Source organism: Xenopus laevis, chromosome 6L, assembly GCF_017654675.1.
Source record: "Xenopus laevis strain J_2021 chromosome 6L, Xenopus_laevis_v10.1, whole genome shotgun sequence".
Lineage (NCBI taxonomy): Eukaryota > Metazoa > Chordata > Amphibia > Anura > Pipidae > Xenopus > Xenopus laevis.
The window spans coordinates 92,537,610-92,557,514 of record NC_054381.1 but is presented as its reverse complement, the minus strand read 5'-3'; the positions used below and the strand labels follow the sequence as shown (position 1 = coordinate 92,557,514).

Below are 19,905 nucleotides of genomic sequence, written 5' to 3'. Positions count from 1 at the left end.
TGGCCAGACCAGTAGCATTTCTAAAGTACTTTAATATGCTAAGATGTGCTGATTCCCTGTAACTTTGTATAATGTAGTGATCATTTATGTGAGTGCAGAAATAGCTATGATCAGTACATAAAAATACAAAAATATGTTACTCTATGTACTCAGAGGGGAGTTTCAAAGCTTATATAAATGTACTCTAGAGATCACTGGTATCTTGCACAAGGCGTTGTGGTAACACAAAGGCGTTGTGGTTCTTTTCAAGGGTCACCCTATATTCTGCAATAAATATAATCTTCTAGAACTCCCTATATAGTTCTATTCAGGCACACAGGCAGTTATTTTCTTACTTATTCTTTCATTATGGAAATTATTATTTTAAAGTCAGGCAGCCAGAGCTGGATGAAACAAGACATTGGCAGGGTAGTTATTTGCTGCAGCCTGCCTGCTCCTGTAAAGAAATCAGGAGAGAAAGAAAAAATTATTGGAGCTGTGTAAAATGGGCAGAATCAAGGGTTGCTTATCTCTGATATACAACATGCACAATGCAATTGTATTACTCTTGCACTTTAGCAAAGGGTCGCTTATTTCTTGTAAGAAATATATGTATTTTTTTTTTTTTCAATTGGATTAACAAAGCAGTTGTAGTTGCTTTTGGGTGCAGCTGTATTAAGATAAACATGTTCAACAGTTTTTTTCTGGAAATCGTTTGATGAGTTCAAAATCATTTTTGATGAGTTTTTTTTAAGTGAGACAAGACCTTAGCAAAGTATTAGGCTCAAGAAAATCTTTTTGCCTGCATCAGTTCCTGATCTCCTGTAACTGTTTTTAGGTCCCCAGAAATGGTAAAAATTTGATTAGCTGCCAGCCTGCTCTGCACCCCACTGTTATCTGTTTGTAACTGGAAAGATATATTGCCAATTACTTAGTTTGGGTAGATGGAGGGATGGTACTTGCAGGACTATAACATTTATAAAAGGTCATTATATTATATTATTATGTACAAAATATGCCTTAAAACCAGGGAATGGGAAAGAGGATACTGCCAGGGGATGAGATGATTGTAGCAATGGTTGCTACAGTAAATATATGCATTTCAGGACAATATATATATATATATTGGGTGGTATCACATTAACTAAAATTATGGGGTGATATATTAATTTATACTGAGTTTGTATAAACGATTTTTTTAGTTTTTTAGCACCTATTTTGATGTATACACAGTGGGCAGAAGACACTTTTGGGATATAGTTTCAGATAAAATAGAGTAAAGGACTCAGCACACATGGGTTAATTAAGGAACACGTATATTGGTTGGTTATCTATTAGTACACGAGGGAGATGAGTGATAACATGTGAGCGATCTTTATATGCAGGCCCCTAGTGGTATAACATTGTAATTACATTATATAAAAAATCATTCACAATACTGCAGCGGACCTCCCTAAAATTAGGAAAAGGGCATAAAAGAAAATAAAGTTTGGCAGTATTAATGTGTATAGTGAATATATTTATAAGAGAAGTTTAGTTGGGCAATAAAGATTTTTTAGTGAGCAGAGAAATCAAGGATCAGGAGATGAATACCCATGAGCCATTTATTAGACCTTTTTTCTAATTTTTTAACATGTTGTAACACAGGTCACAGAGTTTATCAGCAATGTGTGATCTTTTATGAAAAGGATACAAGTTTACCAATGATTAGTGATAATAATGTTACATATTGTTCTTGTTTTTATTTTTACTTGCTCTTACCTGTAACTTGGATACATATAGTAGTTTTTTGCTTAGGGTTGACATGGGTAAATTTGAACTCTTTAAGTATTATAGACTGCAACATCAGTGTGTTGATTTAATGAGTCGTTTAATATGCACACATGTGATCATTGCTGTGTTCTTCCTGCCAGTAAGTGTATTTAAACAACTTTCACTGTTTGTTATGCTACTTTGAGAAAGGCTCTGGTGGAGCCGAAACGTCAGTCCATAGCTCTTCAATAAATAATTTTTTATTTTTCTAAGACCTGCAAGTGCTGATCTCTCTTTTTGTTTAATATATATACACACACACACACACACACACACACGGTAGCCATCAGGGGGGGACGGGGAGAGTTGTAGGGGGCCCTGAGGGTAAGGGGGGCCCCTGCCACGCCACACTTACTTGATTAGCCGGGCCGCCCATCTTTCTGAGAGCTGCTGACTTCGGGAAGGCATGGACGTTTAAGGGGCCCTGGCCACCAATTTTCTTATAATGTGGGGGGGGCCCTGGCCACTAATTTTTTTTTCCTCATGTGGGGTCCTAGCCACCAATATTTTTTAATGGGGGGGCCCTGGCCACAAGTTTTTTTTTATGGGGGGCCCTGACCACCAATATCTTTTTATTTTTTATTAACATGTGGGAACCCTAGCCACCAATAATTTTTTTGTTTTTTTACTGTGTGGTGGGGAGGGCGGACCTGTAGGTGGGGCTTGCGGTGGGTGCAGCCCAGGGGGCCCAGGAAATGTTGTCGTACGGGGCCCTGTGATTTCTGATGGCGGTCCTGTATATATATATATATACTGTATATTAATGCATTCTGCTTATTGCTGGAGATAGCTGGAGGTGCTATATCATATCTCGTTGACTTAAAATCACTCCTTGTTATGCAACAGGCTCACAAAATAGAGATGAGGCTAGGACAATATATTACATTACAATGGTTTACTGCTTCTTCAAATCCTGTGATGATATACACTTTAATTGCACAGTTCACCTGTGCTAAAGTGGGCACCATGAACCAATTTAAATGCAGTACAAATTACGGCCCCTGCTATTCAGATATTGGCCACATATGCATGTAAATACCTACGGAAATATTATTTTACACTGCTCTCAGTATTATAAAAATGGCAACGGCAATTAGTTCTGTTATAAAACGTGTTGCTGGATAATTAATCTTAGAGCACACAGTTAGGGCTCTTACACATGAGCGTTTTTGCCTGCGCTCCCCTGCTTTGTTTTTCGGCGTTCAGCCGCAGGGGAGCGCAGGAATAGACGCATTTAATTATTTCAAATGGGGCTGTACTCACACAGGCGCATGTAGGCGCCGAACGCAGGAAAAATGCAGCATGTTGCGTCTCAACCTGCGTTCGGTGCCTACATGCGCCTGTGTGAGTACAGCCCCATTTGAAATAATTAAATGCGTCTATTCCTGCGCTTCCCTGCGGCTGAACGCCGAAAAACGGAACGCAGGGGAGCGCAGGCAAAAACGCTCATGTGTAAGAGCCCTTATAGAGTTAAAAAAAATTATTCCGCTCAACTTTAAGCCTTAGAAAATTTTTTTACTGTAATGCAATCCAATGGAATCTACCAGTCATATTATAATGAGATAGAGGTCCCGATTTCCAAATCGTAATCACAACTTTCCTCCACTTCAATGTAAGGTTATCAGGTTTCATTTTGTAGAGCCATGGATATGGTTCAGACTTGAACCTCTTTGCCAGTGCCTCTGACAATGATTGCACAAAGGGCTTTTCATACAATACAGCATAGTACTTTTAGGAAGTATTTTGGGACAGATGGTAACCTGGTTCCACCTGATTTAAAGCTATCTCATGCAATTGAAAAACTTAGAAAATATACCCAAATTGTGACCAACATGTGTAACCAGAACTTCCATCCACCATTATGACCCTTTCTATTTACATTTTTAGGGACATATTCAGGCATTCAGGAACAATTAATTTTAGGATTATTTAACATAAAGCAAGGTCAATGCTTACATTTTAACAGGATTCAGTTGTGACTAGAGCAAAAAGTAATCCATCCATAATTCTGGCACAGAGAGAGCAGCCTATAATTTGGATGGGTGTGAAAGCAAGTGAGTATGCTGATCCATTATGTTGCATTCTTTGTGCATCACCTGCAATGCAGCTGAACAGAGTGGTTGGGGTATAGGTTTACTCATGGTGGATCACCCATCTAGGCACAAATGAAACAAATTTCAGGGATGGCAGGACAACTCCCAGCATACCAATGGAATATATTGTCAAGGGTTAACGTGTGCTGGGAGGTGAAGTCCAGCAACATCAGGGATGGATTCTTAAAGCAACAAACAACTTTTCTTATTGCAAATTATTGTTAAAATAACATCTGTTTCCCTGAACATTTTTGAGTTTTTTTAAAAATAATTTAAAGACTAACACTGCCAATCATTTCTCAAGGTTTTATTGCCATGGAGCCAATCAATACAAACATCAATGAATTTTCACTTGACATTTTCAAGGAGCTGAACAGCTCTAGTGGTAAAACAAATATCTTTCTTTCACCAATGAGCATCTCAACTGCGCTATCCCTCTTATTCCTGGGAGCCAAAGAAAATACAGCAACTCAAATGCAAAAGGTAAGGGAAGCAGTAAAGTGTACATACTTGTCCCAACCCTGGCAGATTATAGCCTGGGAACCACTTGGGTGTTGGCAGAGGGATGTAAATTACTCAACTGTGTGTGTATATATTGTGCCACAGTAATCTGCAATAATCCTAGGAGGAAGGTATGTCTCTCTCAGAATGACAGAACACATGTGCAGAGACATTAATTAGGCAACACCATTGTAAATGAGTGGGGGATTCCTTCTAAGAAGTATAAAAAACAGAGGTTCGTTGCAACTGTAACCTTAGGCGAGAACACCAAAAGACTGCAAGTGAAATATTTATTGGTTTGAGTTGCACTAATAGTGGTCAGGCACTTTGAAAAGAGCAGGTTTCCTAAATATTCAGACTGCCAGTGGACTAGTCTGTTTCAGAAGATTGAACTTTTATTTTATTATGTTCTATATGGTGTTATTATTTTTGTTTACCCAACAAATAATATATAAATGTTTTTATTAATCAATTCAATCATCTGCCACCAGGCAGTAAAAAGAGATCACTGAATGCTGTATTAGCATTTTATCAGCAACTTTTCACTCCCTTTATGTTTGGATAACATTAGGAGAATAAGCAATTACCCTACCTCTAAGTATAATAGTAAAGTAAAATATCTGTGTTATTAGTTTGCAGTTTTAGCCATAGCTTTCTGTAAATCAGTCCTATGCAACGGTAGCCTTTGAGGAGTGTGTCTAGAGCACTTTTAAAACTTTTTCACATAATACTAAAGCAATGAGTGAAAGTCTGGTTTCCTGGAATTCTTTTTACTATGACGGGCTGCAGTGGTGTACGTGTGAAAAACTTTGTAACTGTTAACTGTTTTACAGGTTCTTCACTTCCCAAAAGTTAAAAAAGAGGGCCGACTTCAAAGTGGATGTGCAACTCAGCAACACAGCAAACATTCTGAGGAGAGCATTCCAGGAAAGGATGTAATGTATCTCTGCTGTTGTGGCTGCCTACTGAATTTAATACATTAATTGGCAATGTTCTATTTGTTAATGGTATTTACTTTGCAAAGGCTAAATTGATACACCTGGAATTCATAGCCACATCCGTTTTCCAGTTTTTGATTAAATTCTTGATTGATAAATCAGCCTCCCTATAAATATATGGTGCAGCAGATGAGGAAATAAAGCTGTTCTTAAATGATTTTAATGTGCCAGTTTCAAAGCAGTCCTTATGGCACTTTTTAATCAGTGGTCAAAGCTCTCATGTGATATTCCTTATTGCCAGCTCTGTACCTGTATGGATTTTCTGTAATTATTAGTACTGATTTACCAGGGGTGGTTTAGCCATTAGACAAAATGTAAATGTTGCCTTAGATGACACTTTACCAGAAGGGTCAAATCGGCGTCCTTATTAAATTTAAAGGGGAACTCTCGTGAAAATGAAAATTTAATATAAGCTTCATCACACTGAAATAAGAAACTTTCTAAATACAATCAATTAAATATTCTGCATCATTTCGGAAATTATCAAGTTTTTGTTCACTATTCCTCTCTCAGCATCAGTTTTTCTTCATTCTGTCTTCATGCAGCAGGTGGGTGTCAGAGTCATTGATAGTTAGGGGCAGATTGACTAAGCTCGAGTGAAGGATTCGAATGATAAAAAATTCGAATTTCAAAGTATTTTTTTGGGTACTTCGACCATCGAATGGGTAAAAAAATGTAAAAATCGTTCGACTATTCCACCATTCGATAGTCGAAGTACTGTCTCTTTAAAAAATGCTTTGACTACATACTTCGCCACTTTAAACCTACCGAGGTTCAATGTTAGCCTATAGGGACCTTCCCCAGCACTTTTCTAAGTTTTTTGTGATTGAATAAAAATCCTTAGATCGATTGCTTAAAATCGTTTGAATCGTCCGATTCAAAGGATTTTATCGTTCAACCGAACGATTTTTATTCGATCGAAGTATTTGCGGAAAATCCTTCAAATTCGATATTCGAATTCGAAGGATTTTACTTCGATGGTCGAATTCGAGGGTTTTTTAACCTTTCCTAGCAGATGTATTAGAGCTTACTCAACAATAACTGCCTTTTGCACAAAGTCTGGTGATTTTAATAGAGTGAGCTCTAATAAATCTGATAGGAAAGAGGGATAGTGAAGATCAACTTGATTATTTCAGAAACAATGCAGAATTGTTAATTGATTGTATTTAGAAATTGTCTTATTTTAGTATGCTGAAGCTTATATTAAACTTTAATTTTTGCAACCTGTTATCTAGAATGCATAAATAGTAAATAGCTATGGAATGAAGTGACCTGCAAAATTCCTTCTGAATGCAAGACACACTATACTGAATATTTTTTTCACTATTTTATGCTTTGATATGTTTTGTACTTTTTACCTTTATTTATTAATTATTTATATCCTCTCAAAGGCACCACATTGTGGAAAGGTAGCAGATGTCCACTCAAAGTTCCAGGTTCTTTTATCTAAGCTGACCAAACTCACCAACGGGGTGGAGCTGAAAATAGCCAACGGAATGTTTGCGCAAATGAATTTTCCTTTTTTACAGGTCAGTTTTATTAAATAGTCTAGGTGTGGGTTGTTCAACTGAAGGTTGGGTGTGGCACTCCAAGGTATTTTTATGGGGTGCTGCTTGCCCATGTGGTGCTTTGGGTGCAATGTATGAAATTATTTTGATACAATCAAAAGCCTTTAAATGTGTATTACAGGAGCTATTGTTACTACATGGAAGATGGTGAACCAAACTGGTCTAGGTTAATTAAAGGGGTAGTATTCCTCTAAATGAGCTTTTAGTATTTTGTAGACAGGAATATTGGCAACTGGTCTTCAGTTTAAAATTTTAGCTTGGTTACCAAGGTTCAATCTACCCCACAGCCAGGCAGTGTATTAAATGAGAGACTGGAAGGGGGAGGGGCCTGAATAGAAAGATAAGTAATAAAAAACTCCAATAACAGTTAAATTGGGATCAGTGATTCCCATTTAAAAGCTGGAAAGAGGAAGAAAATGCAGCAAATAATTCAAAACTTTAAAAGATAAAAAAAAATTCAATTGCCAGAGTATTTTTTTAATTACAAATATTCTGTAAACACATTTGCTGGATATCCATAATAAAATGGCAGTAGGGAAAAAAAAAAATATATAATATATATATTATCTTCGGCACTTCGGCATGCAAAATTTAACAAACTTTTTATGAAATGTTTTATTTGTATTTATTTTAATTCAATAAGTTTTATAAAATTTTTTACATTGAATATAGCAATATCTAGAATGCGCTCATGCTCTGTATAATGCAAAGCTACAGAATGTGGATTTTGAGAAAGATGAGACCAGTCAAGAAATCAACTTGTGGGTGGAGAGTACAACACAAGGTATAGTATGTATTTGGCATAAATTTGCTTTACTGCCCAGGTGTGCTTTCAATAGTAATTCCTTTACCAGCTAGACATTCCTTTATAATTTTTCATATTCTGATTTCATTTTTATTAAGATACTTTCTAATGTGACAATGAATAGTAAGGCTTGATTACGAACATAGGTGGTCAGTGGTGCACTGGCACTACAAGTATAGAATACTGTTAGAGGCATTGGGTACTAGCACCCCTAGTACAGTAATAGGCAGTAGGTAGTGATACCCCACACAAAATATATTGTGAGGAGCAGTGGGCACTCACACCTAAAGCACATTATACAGACATTGGTTATGGCACCCCGTGCACAATGTACAGTTAAAGTCAGTGGGTGCCCCCCCCTCAGTACATTATACAATAAGAAGCAGTGTGCACTGGTGCATCAAACATATTAAACAGAGGTTCTGGCATCATTGTAGCACATTATAAATTAAAGGCAGTGGAAACTGGCACACCAAGTACATTATACATGCAGAACAATTGATAATGGCACCATTATATACAGTAAGAGGCAGTGGGTACTAGCACTTAAGCATATTTTATACAATAGGAAGCAGCATGTTCTCTCACCTAAGCATATTATGTACAATGGGAGGCAGTAAGTCCTAGCCCCCAGCACAAATAAACTCCCTTGCTCAGCTATATAGCATTCAATTTTGCACTATAATGTTAGTTCTACTAGCTTTCTAATTTTGCACATTCAGTCTTTAAAACATCAGCAACTACAGACACTGCTAGGCCCACAGTTATATGTCATCATACATATATGCATGGAGCTCACCTTCTGTTATACAGTGGCCCCTACTCCATTATTGTTTTCTTATCTTCTGTTGCTTTCCATCCTTTTTTCACTTTTTTCTGGGGTTTTTTGGCACCTTTGCCTCTATCCTGCTTTTCTTTAACATTGTCCCTATTATTTACCTTTTTGTTCTCTTTAGCCTCTGTCTTATTGTTTTTCCTCTTCTAACGCCTTTCTGCTTTTGTTTTCCACTGCTTTTCCATTTTCCTTCATGTATTTATACCTACCACATTCCCTTTTATTTTTGTTATTTAATACACTATTCCTATTTTTCTCCCAATCTCCATTTTTTTTACCATCTGTGCAAGATATAATGAAATAAAGGTACCATTTTGTCTGTGCTATTTTATAAAATGATAATAACTGATGGGCAAACACCCTTCATGGTTAAGTACAAAAGTAATTTTTCACTAGGCACTGACAAAGCCCAGACTATTTTGAAAATAATATGCATAACACTCTTTTATTATCAAAATTCAGTTCTTCAACATTACTAGAAATCAGGGCTAACGATTGGGTTGTTTAACATTAAAGCATGTTTATTGGTTTACTTTCACATAAAACAGAAGGAATATGTTAACTGTCTGTAGGGCCCTATAGGGATACAGGCCCTATAGAGTTAATCTTTTCACCATTTCCTTGGGTTATTGGGTAGAATCCCTGTTACAAAATAACCTTTACAGTGATAGGCTGAGAGATTTGATGACACTGCTCTGACTCACTCCTATATAGTGTGTGCAGGGAGTGGCCACTTCCTCTTTTGCCTCTGGATGTGATTCTAGCTGGATGTGCTCAGGGGCCCAGAAGAAGGCATGTGTCCAAGTCGGGGACCAGGAAACCCCGTGAATAAGGAACAGATATACTAGGGCAGACTTGTCATAGTCTCTCTAGGAGAGAAAGGCAGATAGGATAGAGAGAAAGAGCAGCTGAAGCCCCAACAAGGATTTGCAGAAAGGGAGTAGCTTCCCAGAGGCTCTGTGTGTTGCCTCCAGTCAGGGACCTCAGTGAAGAGGGACTGTAGGGTAGAAGCTGCTTGCCTGACAACTTCCAGGAGGGAAAGGTTGTACTGCATTTGCCTGTGTACTCTCTGTGTGAGCCTGCCTGTGATCTGCTGTTTTCCTCAACTCCTGCGTGAGTACTGAAACCTGTGTTCATTTGCCCTTTTTGGCAAAATAAACCGTTCCTGATTGTTAAGAACCTCCTGGCGCCCAAGTTGGTTTTGTGTGCACAGTAGCCTGGGGGGATTTAGTTGCAATACACCATAGAGGGAACACTTCCACTTAGCGTAGGCCCTGCCCTGGGTGTAAGTCGCGTGTAACCCATGCTCTAGTGTTCTAGCTGGTGAATTAACCCCGAGTGGCCCAAATAGGTGTTACATGTCATTAATGGGAGATCTTATATATAGAAAGTATAATGCAGATATATTTTGGTCCCCTTGCAAAAAAACAGTAGCTGCCTTTTTGCTGCAGATTTAAAGTAATACAATATACCAATAGATGAGATTGAGAAAAAAAACTTGCATTCTACCATCAACACAATATTTGTGTGTAATTGAAAAAAGTCTTTGTTTCTGATGTTTCTGAACAATCTGAAAACAACTGAATTTAAAAAAAAGTGTTTTGAAGGTGAACAACCCCTTTGAGGAAACAGTCACCAATATCCGGTGAACTATCCAGAAAGTTGTTGAGTGAAACTCACACAGGTGTGAAAGATCTGTGGGTGAGATCTGGTCACAATGGTATCATAACGGCTGCATCAGGGGAGTAACTACAGAGGAAGCAGACCCTGTTGCTGCAGGGGGGCCCAGGAGATATAGGGGGCCCAGAAAAGGCCCAAATAATAAGTGATTTCAACATATATTGGTAAAACAGGACAACCTCTAGATACGTTGGGGGTCCTTAAATTAATTTGCTGAGGGCCCAGTAACACCTAGTTACTCCACTGGGCTGCATCACATCTTTACACTTTTCTCAGTTTCAGCTAACACCTACCAGAATAGATCAATAGAAGTTCCATCAACCATTGATGGTATTTATTTTTTTGCGCAATGCAAGTATGAAATAATCCCCTCATACCACACAGGCAGGTGGAGGATTAGCAGCTCATTTGTCTCTTGGCCCTGATCCATAGAACAAACACCCATCTTGGGTAAAGCTCGGTCACACCTACTCCCTAACTATGCTTGGCACACAGATCAGTTCATAAGATTTCCCATCTGAAATCTCACAAGATTTTTTTTCAGAAGAAACTAGTCAGAAGCACCCCCACCCCTCCCCCAGACAAGCTCAAATAGACACATAGGTCAGTCAGAGGACTTTTATTTTTTTTTTCTTTAAATTTTTCTTAAAAATGTTTAGGCAAACAGTTGGGGAGGCAACCCTTAATGAAAATCCACCCATGCACACAATATGATGTTGGTGCAAGAGAGGATTGTGGGAACCCAGAATAACCTGTTGCTTAATTACTATGTCAGCAAGATGGCAAAAGAAAGCCACTTTTACAAAATAGTCCTTCTGCCTCTCAGGGTCATGTGCATTGGTGTGCAAGCTTATCTTGGAATCTAATGATTTGCATACAGGAAGATACCCCACATTCAATCAATTTAGCTGCTAGATACACTACTGCTCAACCTTGGGTTACAGCTAGGTTGCAACTGTGTTAAAGTTGTGTGTGTGATGGATTAAAATGTATAAAAGTAATCTTTTTATTTATATAAAGCCACAACAGAAGCAGTCACCCTGGGCAGCTTACTAACTATCTGGCCTCCCACAATCCACATGTACTGTACTTCATGCCAGAGTGCCGTGGGGATAAGTATAGGCTTTTAGACATGGGTGTGCATAAACATCCAATCATGGTTGATGACAGATAGGCACTTGAACATATGTACCAAAACAAATGTGGGAAAACTCACCTACCATGACGCAAGCTCAAAGATACATTTCATTCCTCTAAGATGTGCGCTTGTGCTAGCACAAACAATTCAAGGCCAGCACACAGAACAAATTGTTGTGTGCACAAAATATTTTGTGCGGGATACTCAAAATGTTGCATTTATTTTGACCTGAACCTCATGGTTTAATAAATTCTGAAAAATTTGTAATTTTATAAAAATAAATCACAAATTTTTCGTGATTTTTGCATTGGAATTTAGTAAGTAACCCCCTAAATGTATATTGGAAGTCTATATTGTATGGAAAAATTACACATCAGAATTATTCTTTCATTCTTCTTGCAATGTAGGAAAAATCAAAGATATGATTGAAACTAATTCGCTTGATAAAAGGACTGCACTTGTACTTGTAAATGCAATCTATTTTAAAGGAGAATGGAGCAATCCCTTTCAAGATAGCAATACCAAAGATTCACCATTCTATGTGAGCAAGGTAATAATAACTCAATGATTTTATATACAGCACAACGAGGTAAGTGATTTTATATGATTATACATGTATTCAAATAATGTCTGTCTCTGGTGCTTTTTACCTTTTTTTAAATAAAATGTAAAGGTTGTATTGCACCCTTCATAAGTTCACCTGGTACATATTAGTCTCTCACTTGGGAATATATTCTACATAAAGCAGAATATAATACAATTCAAAATATCTATGCTTCACAAATATAAATTTTATGCAGTACTATATGATTACATTGTACTATATCGTACTACAGTGCAGATACTCTACTGTAATGCTGTCTTGTGCCTTTGGTTGGTTGTAATGCCTAAACAATGTGGCCAGGGGGGATTCTGTATGTTTTGTTATGCCACCCCCAGTGCTTACCTTCCTGTGCCTGAGGGGGTCCGGGGGGGGGGGCGCATCGCTCGTTCAGAAAGCACAATATCGTTTTCTGCACTAGAAGAGCCAAATTTCCAGTTTAAAAAATTTGGCTCCTAATGTTATCAAGAAAAGATTTTTGCTTCATCTGGTAACTTGTTTGGTTGGCCTCATTGTTGCAGTGTCCCTGAATCTGGCAGAAAATTTAAGTGACTTATTGGGACTCATTTATAAACACTTGGCAAATTTGCTCCTAGGCACATTACAACCAATCAGATGATTACTTTCAGTGTTAAGCCTGCAGCTGACTGAAAAAAGTTATTCACTGATTTTTTGCTATGGGTTACTACCCAGATACAAATTTGCCCAGTGTGATCTGTGTGTTATCTGGGCCTTTAAATTGCAGTTTTTTTCTGTGTACTTCAGACCCACTCTTGAACCCACTGTTGAAGCAAACATGTTTGGCCCTTGTTAACAAGAACCGAAGATGGATAAAACCTGAATGGAATTCAGACCCCTGAGGGTCTTGGATGATCTTGAATTAACTTAGTGTATTTTCACTTTGCTAACAGAGCATGCAGTTTAAGTGTTACTCAAAGATTCTTAATATGCAATGATAAATAGAATTCTGATTTTAAGGGGCACATTTACTAATGGTCGAATATCGAGGGTTAATTAACCCTCGATATTCGACCCTCGAAGTTAAATCCTTCGACTTCGAATATCGAAGTCGAAGGATTTAACGCTATTCGTTCATTCGAACGAACTATCGAATGAATAATCGTTCGATCGAACAATTCGAAGGATTTTAATCCAACGATCGAACGAAATTCCTTTGATCAGAAATTGGCTAGAACGCCTATGGGGACATTCCCCATAGGCTAACATTGATGCCCAGTAGGTTTTAGGTGGCGAAGTAGGTGGTCGAAGTTTTTTTTTTAAAGAGACAGTACTTCGACTATCGAATGGTTGAATAGTCGAACAATTTTTAGTTTGATTCAAAGTCAAAGTCGTAGCCGAAGGTCAAAGTAGCCAAAATAATACTTTTTTTGAACAAAATTCAAAGTATTTTTTATTCTATTCCTTCACTCGAGCTAAGTAAATGTGCCCCTTAGTGTATAAGTAATATTTTTTATCCTAAAAAAAATCTATATATTTTTATTTTAGGATGTGGTCAAGTCTGTCCCAATGATGTTTCAGTCTCAAAAATTTAATCTGGGTGCTATAAAAGAGCTGAACGCTCAAATACTTGAGCTGCCATATCAACTTGGAGCACTAAGCATGTTCATATTGCTGACAAATGAAAAGCTTGGTTTGGAAAAGGTATGAAATATTTAAACTTAAAGCAAAGTAGTAAACAAAGGATGGTTGAAAAGCCTTGCCACTGAGAAATCTATGTTTGTTGCTGAAGATTTAGGGCCCCATTTGTTACCTGGCCCCTGTGTCTGAAAAGTAACATTGAGCTTTTGCACTTTTAAACCATTGTTTAACACTATAATTAAATGTAAAATTCAAAGAACCAAAGATAAGGTGGTGTGTAGACCAGTTTTGTGCACACATCAGTTTTCTAATTACAGTAATATAAGAGAGGCCCTTGTTCAATATTAATGTGTCTGGTTGCAGTAGTACATACATGTAGATAATCCCCACCCCCCGAAAACACAACCGAATTCCATAATATATTCTATATAACTTTATTATTCCAAACTAAAACAAATGTAACCAGTACTAAAGAATTGAGCCCTTTAGTATCAAAGCATCTTCTAGGGATACTGGCATAGCTTAAAGGCATAGTGTTTTACCCTAGGTGAAAAACCAGATTTATTTTGGATAATATTTTCCAAATATAGCTGAATATAGTTTATGTTCACTTTTATAAATTACACTTATCGTTGGCATGAAATTCATGAGTTGTTGGTAATTTGCTTTATTAGATTGAACAGCAGTTAAGCTGGAAGACCTTGGCCAAGGGGATGACAAACATGGAAAAGACAAAAGTAGACGTATACCTTCCACGCTTCATGCTTGAGGAAAGCTATGACCTCAACTCTCATTTAATTAATATGGGAATGGTGGATGCCTTCAGTGAAGGAAAGGCTAATTTGTCTGGTGTATCTGATGTACCATTATATGTCTCAAAGGTGGTCCATAAGGCATTTGTTGAAGTTAATGAAAAAGGCACAGTGGCAGCTGCAGCAACAGGAGTTCAAATTGAACCAAAAATGCTTGTAATACCTCGTACCTTCAAGGCAAATCATCCTTTTGTCTTCTTCATCAAGCACAAAGAAACTGATACCGTTCTCTTTTTTGGGAAATATAAATCGCCATAGTTTTCCTCACTTATAATGTACTATACACAGCCTAAAATATGAATAAAGAATAAATAAGAATAAGATAGGAATTAACTATACTAATAGTTGGTGGCATTGTTTTATGGTTCTATAGTCAGAGTTTCAAGTTGTTATTCAGAAAATTCTGATTAGTTTAGGTATATGTTTACATGATTTACAGTCCAACAGGAGACCCTTGATTGACTTTGCCTTTCCAAGTGATTTTCATGGCCTCAGTCTGCTCATGGGCTCCATACTTCTCTTTCTGATATTATCTTTTTTAATATAATCTATCCAGTGGTGTAACTACCAGCACATCCTACAGCCATGGGGGGTGGGGCTTGAATGTGGGGACTGCTGTATGGTGTTACCTTCTACCTGATCATGCCTCACTCCTTTGTCTGTTTACTGCAAACTATTTTTTGTTGTCATGCACAAAAAATATTTGGCTGGGGTGGTTGGGTGAAACAGATTATGCCTCTGAATCCATCCCTCAAACATCAGTATGAGAAATAATCAGCACACTACATGTGACAATTTGAAGAGCATTGCTCCAGAATAAGGCTAACATAATTTTTTGGCTTCATTGTTTGCACAGAGGTTAAATGCAATCAGTCCATGTGTTAAAGCTGTTTTTTTACAAGTATCCTAGATGTTTTAATATCTTCTTGTAAGTGAACTAGAAATGACTCTTTAATGCCTGACACAACTCCTACTGTATACAATGAATTCAGTAAAGTAGCCTTAACCTTGCAATGACAGCTTACTGCTTGGTTTAGAACAAAAAAGGTGAATTTTAATTGCCAGTACCTGGTATGAAGGTGAGAAGTGCCTCACTTCATTTTCAGTCATAGATTTCATATACAAACAGTTAGCCCATGTTTAAATACCACATTGACCATCCGGGACAGAATTAAATTCTCTTCAGACAGAATTCATTTCTCTTCAAACCTCATGGCTCCCTGGATCCCTGCAGCTCCTATTTGTCAGAACCCTATGTTTGTACCAGGTCAATCATTTATCACATTCAAATGGTGGAATGACAATCAATTGACCAGGGTAACCCATTTCTTCAACCGCAGAGGCCCATTGACACAAGCATATTTAAATCATCAACGTCAGCTTCCCTCCAAAGAGGGCTTCAGAGTGACTCAAATATTAAATTTTATTGCCACTTTGAAAACCTTTTGTACTCAGACAAAGGTCCATGTTTCCTTTTTAGAAAACGTGTGCATTCACCCTTCTAACACCCTTCTAACCACCACTTATGGTTTTCAGAATCTGCCTTGCACCATGTAACGTGGACAATTGCAGGGTACACGCTTATGTTAAAGGAATTGTTCAGTATAAAAAAAAAAACTGTGTAAATAGGCTGTGCAAAATAAAAAATGTTTCTAGGCTTGAACACCTCACAATTGCTCATAATAATACTCTTGAGGATTTCTAATAGGTCATGTTATATTATACATACAGTACCAGCAAACGGCTTTGTTTTGTTTTGATCTTTTTTATATTTTTGCTAATTTTTTTTTTCTAATCCTTTGTAAATGCAATCATGTCTTGTAAAACCAAAAATCCTCAATAAAAATGTATTGCTGCAAAAAAAAAAACCTTTGTATTTATTAAAATATATTTTAAAGGTATACTGTTGCTTTACACCAGGTACACCAGTGGTTTGAATAATACCTTTATTTTGAGCTTACAACATTAATTTATACATGAACACTGCTTTTCCCAGTGAATGCTAACATTATAAATGTGATAAAAACAAAAAAAAACAGGGGGACATACAGTTTACCAGCTAGGGAGATCCATTTGATACAAGAAAAACAGACTAATAGTAACTTTAAATCTAATTCTCCATTAAATAATGTAATAATAAGAGGGTAAAATAGTAACCTCTACTGTATGTTGGCAAATACACAGTTTATCAGGTAAAACGGGAGAGATAGAATTATTTGCATGTGCTAATAACTGTGATATAATTGGTATCACTGAGACTGAGAGACCCACCATATAGCTGCACTGTTGGTTCAACTTACTCTAGTCACTGGCTGACTCAGGATATGGTTCATAAAGCTTTACTAAAAATGTTCAGTTCCTGGGTATTATACATGGAATTTCAGTTGTGTTTATGCTGTTAAATTCTTTTACTTGTCATAGCGAACAAATTAGAGCAAGAACTTGTTGTTTGTGTTTGCCTAATTCAATACTATGTTTGTATTATACTTACTTGCATGAAAATGTACCCCTCCCCCCCCTTTTTTCCTTCTGTACCTCCCCCCATGCATAAAACTATAAATAAAGATTATAAAAAAAAAATTCTTTTACTTGTATTCTGCTAAACTGTTTTGAAATAGCATCAGTGGCTTTTTTCTCATAATAATGAGTTTTATGTTTTAGGAAGAGCTAAAAGAGCTATCTATACAGTCACTCTTTCTCCCAAAGTGGGTGTTGTCTAAATTCTGCAGGAACAGCCCCTAAGTTTGCTCATGGCATGTACAGAGAGATATCATAAAACTATGTCAGCATAGGAATTCCCCTGTACTAAGCACAATGCAACAGGAACAAGCCCCTAAGTTTGCTCATAGCCTGTACAGAGAGATACCATAAAACTTTGGCAGCATAGGTATCTCCTGTACTAAGCACAATTCAGCAGGAACAGTCCCCAAAGTTTGCTCATAGTCTGAACAGAGAGATATCATAAAACTTTTACAGCACAGGTATTCCCCTATACTTAGCACGGTTCAGCAGAAACAGAGAAATACCATTCCAACCTTGGTTGAATTTATCTTTCCAAGTGATTTTTATGGCCCCAGTCTACTCACTGGCTCTATACTTTTCTTTCTGATATAATTTTTTATTATAATCCATCCAGTGGTGTAACCACCATACAGCAGATGCTGCAGCCATGGGTGGGGGGACTGGGGTCTGCTGTATGGTGTTACCCAGGCCCGGACTGGCAATCTGTGGGTTCTGGCAAATGCCAGAGGGGCTGCTATAAGGTGCCATAGAAAGTCAGTATTTAGTGGGCTGGTGGGGGCTGTTTGGGCCTCTGTATACCTGAAATGCCAAGGCCTATTTAAATTCTCAGTCCGGACCTGGTGTTACCTTCTACCTGATCATGGCCATGGGCGATCCTAGCCATTTTTCCACCTGGGGCAGCCTTCTTTCTGGGAAGAAGATATCGGCACACAAGGCATTAGCGTTGAAATGCATTTCCACACAATAAACGAGCAGGGTGCGCCCTGCATCGCTTATGCCTTGTGTGCCGATATCTTCTTCCCAGACCAATTGTGAGGTTGCTGATCCTCTAATATTGTGCACCAGGCTGATCTCTTTAAAGGTGTGCGATTGTTCTAAATTGCTTACTGCAGCCTTTGTTCTGCCCCCCCCCCACGGTACTCACATTTTCAGTGCTGATGGGGTTGGGGGCATCCACGTCGCTAGTGCAGAGAGAACAATTACGCTCTCTGCACTAGAAGAGCTGAATTTCCGGGTTGAAAAAAGGAAATTAGGCTCTTATCTACCAGGAGCTTTCTCAACTCGCCTCATTGGCGGAGCGCCCCTGATCGTGGCTAGCTCCTCTGCCTCCTCTGCTATTTTTCGATATCATGCATGAAAAGTTAGCTGGGAGCCCTAGATGAGGCTCATTATGCCTCTGAATCCATCCCTCAAACATCGGTATGACAAATAGCACACTGTGGGCATATTTATTATGCTGTGTAAAAAAACAGCAGGATAATACACCACATATCGTCAACATTTTTACATGTTTTCTTTACAGTGACCCACTGGAAGCAATGTAAAATAATGGAAGCAAATCTGGCATTCGCATAACGTACAATTACACACACCTTGATAAATTCTTCATTTATTTTACACAGTTTTTTACACCTTTTTTGGCAAATTTAGTTTTACACAGCATAATAAATAGGCCCCTACATGTGACAATATAATGTGGGGGGGGGCCCTGGCCACCAATTATTTTTTCTCATGTGGGGTCCTAGCCAACAATATTTTTTAATGGGGGGTCCTGGCCACAAATGTTTTTTTATGGGGGGCCCTGACCACCAATATATTTTTATTTTTTATTAACATGTGGGAACCCTAGCCACCAATATTTCTTTTGTTTTTTTACTGTGTGGTGGGCGGACCTGTGGGGTGGGCGGACCTGTAGGTGGGGCTTGCAGTGGGCGCAGCCCAGGGGGTCCAGGAAATTTTGTTGTATGGGGCCCTGTTATTTCTGATGGCGGTCCTGGCTGGTGGTGCTGCCTGCAACTGCAAGGTGCTGAGGGAGCCGTGACCAAGTGACTGAGTCTGTCCGAGTGAGACATTGAGGAAAAGCCAGGAGGCTAAGCAATCCCCAAAAAGGAAGTGTCATGTGTACAGGAGTGACCCCAACTTATCTGTTTTTGCTGGTAGTCCAAAAGGATCCCAGTTTAGTAAGGGAACTCATTTAGTTTTATGATTTGTGTTTTGTATCCTGAAATGGTCACCCTTGTGTGTAAATAAACTGCCTTACAGAAAAGAAAGTGTTTGTTGTGGATCCCTCAAGCTTACAAGGGGTATATATATATATATATTATATATATATATATATATATATATATATATATTATATATATATATATATATATATATATATATATATATATATATATATATATATAACTTTAAGAAAATGCTGTTGTTTATGCTTTAGATAGCCTGAAGTGATTAGGAAATCTAGATATGAAATTGTCTTATTTCACAATAATCAATTATGGGCAAGGTGTGGTCACACTTGGTGTAACGCCCACACCCTAGCTATTATAATCAAAGCATTTTCTGACAAGTCTGTACATATGTTGCTTAATATCATGATTTACAATTTGTGTGCACCACATGATTTATTCACAATTTAAGTATGTGTGAGAAATAGATTATACAATCTATTTGGTATAGGGGGTCATACATCTTGTCATGGGAGCCAGTACATTTTGGTTATGCCACTAGTAAGTATATACCCAGCCTTCTGAGGTCTTGGTCATTTTTTCCAGCTTCCCAAGTTTTTCAGTTGGCTTAAACTGATGCTATTAAGTAAAAAATATTAATCTACATCAAAAGGTATGTATAGGTCATGTTGATCGTTTTTTGATAGTTCTGCTTTTGTAAGTAATTGTCACTTGCAGTTCCTAAACCTGACTGTTTTGCCAACCTGACTGTCCCTTCTTAACCTGTCAA

At 37.8% G+C, this 19,905-nt stretch overlaps 1 protein-coding gene across 1 annotated transcript in view; it reads left to right on the top strand.

Annotated features, from left to right (window-relative positions):
- Positions 1-4,165: 4,165 nt before the first annotated feature.
- Positions 4,166-19,905, top strand: part of serpinb4.L (serpin peptidase inhibitor, clade B (ovalbumin), member 4 L homeolog) — a 39,561-nt gene continuing 23,821 nt past the window's right edge. Inside the window, exons 1-7 of the mRNA XM_041565508.1 lie at positions 4,166-4,367; positions 5,219-5,320; positions 6,775-6,912; positions 7,624-7,735; positions 11,817-11,959; positions 13,517-13,672; positions 14,284-14,678. Coding sequence (XP_041421442.1) covers positions 4,200-4,367; positions 5,219-5,320; positions 6,775-6,912; positions 7,624-7,735; positions 11,817-11,959; positions 13,517-13,672; positions 14,284-14,678 — 1,214 coding nt within the window. The 5' untranslated portion in view covers positions 4,166-4,199. The remainder of the gene's footprint in view (positions 4,368-5,218; positions 5,321-6,774; positions 6,913-7,623; positions 7,736-11,816; positions 11,960-13,516; positions 13,673-14,283; positions 14,679-19,905) is intronic.